Source organism: Zerene cesonia, chromosome 19 (genome assembly GCF_012273895.1).
Source record: "Zerene cesonia ecotype Mississippi chromosome 19, Zerene_cesonia_1.1, whole genome shotgun sequence".
Lineage (NCBI taxonomy): Eukaryota > Metazoa > Arthropoda > Insecta > Lepidoptera > Pieridae > Zerene > Zerene cesonia.
Genome location: NC_052120.1, coordinates 5,580,357 through 5,583,430, shown reverse-complemented (window position 1 = coordinate 5,583,430; position 3,074 = coordinate 5,580,357). Strand labels below are relative to the sequence as shown.

Below are 3,074 nucleotides of genomic sequence, written 5' to 3'. Positions count from 1 at the left end.
CACATAGGCACTTTTTATACCGATATTCCTACGGGATACGGACTTACGCGGTTTCGACCGCGGGTCACAGCTAGTTAGGTATGGTATAAACTGTACTGTCAGATTCTGTGACAATACAATACAATACAATACAATTGAACAACGTGTAAAGCTACACGAGCACTAGCTCTTGAGTAAAGAATCAATAAACTTGTAAATATGTAAGTAATAACATTTATTAAAATAAAAAGAATTTGAATAAGTGTACAGCGATTTTTGTAATTACTAGATTTTAATATTATAGTGTTCGTTGTATTGTTTTGTTTTATTTAGGATAATTAAAATATAATTTTCGAGGATTCTTTGTAAACGCTCGAACAAATGACAAACGCAAAAAAAAGGCGGTTGCGCGGCGGGCGGCGCGGGCACATGTTGCGTCCCCGCTACCACTCTCCCTGAAAATGAAAAAAAGGCGGTAGAATAATACTGTGTTTCATACGGTGCGAGGGGCCGTCGGCCCATTTCCTTTTTCTCACCTTTCGTTCTAGTCGTTCATTACAGTCGTTATTCCTTTTCTTATCCCTTACCGCTTGGAAGCGGGCACCGCATTCCCAGTACCACTACCACTGCGAATGTTCATGGACGGTCGTGATCAGTGATCGCTTACCATCAGGCGAACAACGAACTCAATAGCCTGCTATGATATAAAAAAAAAACTATGGAATAATTCTCAGCACAGTTAAATAAAAAAAAAACAAAGTGTCCTGTGTTTGTTTTCGTTGCTAGGCAACTGTTTGGCATTGTTTTTATTGTGCTACTGAAATTTAAAATATATAAACGGAGCGAAGCATTATTCGAAAAAATTGATTTATTTTTCTATAATAACGTTAACAAGTTTAAGATGTCTATACCAGAGTTAGCATCCCAGTCTGTAAAGAATACTCTTTCAGATCAAAATGATCATTCTATGAGAACAATAATAATAGCAGGTGATCAAAAAGTTGTAAGTACCACATTTTTACATTTAAACTAAGTTTTGAGTTTTCGTCCGCATTCGTCTATATATCACTTTCTTCGTTCGTATATAAGTCTCCGGTCACAAAAATCATATCGCGGTGTAAAAGAAAGACAAACGAACACAATTGTTTTTTTCCTGCTTGTATTTTTCATTTGGGGAATGTTTGTAAATTAAGTAAACGATATAGAGTAATAGAAAACATTGCGAACAATTAAGCCTCAATATCTATGTTGTGACTGTTGTATATATTTCCTGAAGTACTAAAACTAAGTGAGGTTATTCTTATATGTAAGAGTGCTGTCCTAGAGGACAAAAATAATAGTCACATAATAACTTTAGCTTATCTCCGTTTGCTGCTGGTCTCGGGATATTTTCACAGCATACTGTATGAATACATTGTATAAAATTTTAGGGAAAATCGAGTTTAGTTAATGCCTTCCTTGAAAAAAATGATAATCCGAGAGAAACATTAGTCATGGAGTATTCATTTGGAAGGAAGTCATCGCAAAAGCCAGGAATCGATAAAATTATTTGTCATGTCTGGGAATATGGTGGAAAAATTGAAATGCTTAGCGATGTTCTCGTGTCTATCCCTATTAGAGGATCTTTTTTCTTTTGCATAATGCTTGATTTAAGTAAAATAAAAAAAATATGGAACACTTTAGAATCTTGTATTCAGGCCATTCAAAAGAATTTTTCGACTGCCGATTCTACAATGGAAATAATAATCATTGGAGGATACTACGATCATTTTAAAAATTTTGGTAAGTCCGACATTTATTATCAGGGAACGTAAAATTATATTTGTAATTGTAAGGGTCGGAGTCTTTTTATTTTTAAGAGCGCATCCAGCTTTTGCGCCAGAGGAGAGGGGGTGACATAGTCGTAATGTTGTCCTTCGAGATTTCATGTTGTATGATTAATACTTACTTACATCATTTTGTCACGAAATATTTTCGCTCAATTTTTTTTTGTGTAGATAAGCAGTTGTCTAATATTTATAGGCATAAATATAATGTATTTAATATTTATTTTATAAAAAAAAATCCTTAAGAAAAATAGAATTATTCATTTTAGACAAGTTTCATAGAAACATTAATTAAAACCCTTTACAAACGCCTACTCTAAAAAAAATAACATAATTAAGTTTTTTTGTTAAAAATGTCGGGATTCGATTCTGAATGCAGTATTTTTTATAATAACAGCTGTTCCCATACTGACCCATGTTCAAAGTAGTATAATAATACGGCCCATGTTACAGATTGTATATTTAGGTACCTTAATTGTTTAATTTTATCTTCTCAGACACTGAAATAAAAAAAATGGTTTGTACTACATTGAGAAGTGTTGCGTTGTTATTTAACGCACATCTTTTATTTTATTCAAAGAAAGATACTCATTTAGCCAGGAAAGCAAAAGATTTGTGCTATGGAATGGGTTTTGGAAACGGCATTTTATTAAAGGAAAAAAATACAAATTTTTTAAAGCCGTTAATGATACCTAGAGGTTCGGATACTTGGGAAAATATTGGTTTTCCACCGTGCAAATTAGATGAGGTAGGTAAAAAATTGATTTTATTTTTACCACGTTCGCAGATTATTTAAAAAAACTTAATATTATATTTCTTAGTAACTTTTCCATCATTCATTAGATACCCATCACATCATCGTAAAATTTAATGTAAAAAGAAATCGAATAAGCTTCATTCACTTACTTAGTTATAATATTGATACCAGTTACCATGGGTGGTACATACAGGTACATATCAAGTTATTAACTTAATAAAAATGTCAAACAAAGAAAAAAAAATCTTCTTTACATGTTTTTTTTTCTAGATAAAGAAACGATATACCGCTAAAATTGCCTCGGAACGAATTATAAAATCAGATTGCAGTGAAGATATACAACGCACACACCCTGAACCTATATTGGATACATTAGCAGCTTTGAAATACGAAGAGTTGCGGTGCATGGAATCTTTTGAACCCTCAATAAAAGATTACTTGTTTTGTTTACAATAAAAATATTATTTCATTTAACATAAGATAGCATAATCCTATAATATGAATAAATAAAT

The 3,074-nt window shown here is 32.2% G+C and overlaps 1 protein-coding gene across 1 annotated transcript; it reads left to right on the top strand.

Moving 5' to 3' along the window:
- Positions 1-880: 880 nt before the first annotated feature.
- LOC119834331 (cytoplasmic dynein 2 light intermediate chain 1) lies at positions 881-3,043 on the top strand. The gene is made up of 4 exons (XM_038358672.1): positions 881-982; positions 1,410-1,761; positions 2,303-2,553; positions 2,833-3,043. Exons 1-4 carry the CDS (start codon positions 881-883, stop codon positions 3,016-3,018), a joined length of 891 nt encoding a protein of 296 aa, XP_038214600.1. The 3' UTR covers positions 3,019-3,043.
- Positions 3,044-3,074: the final 31 nt, after the last annotated feature.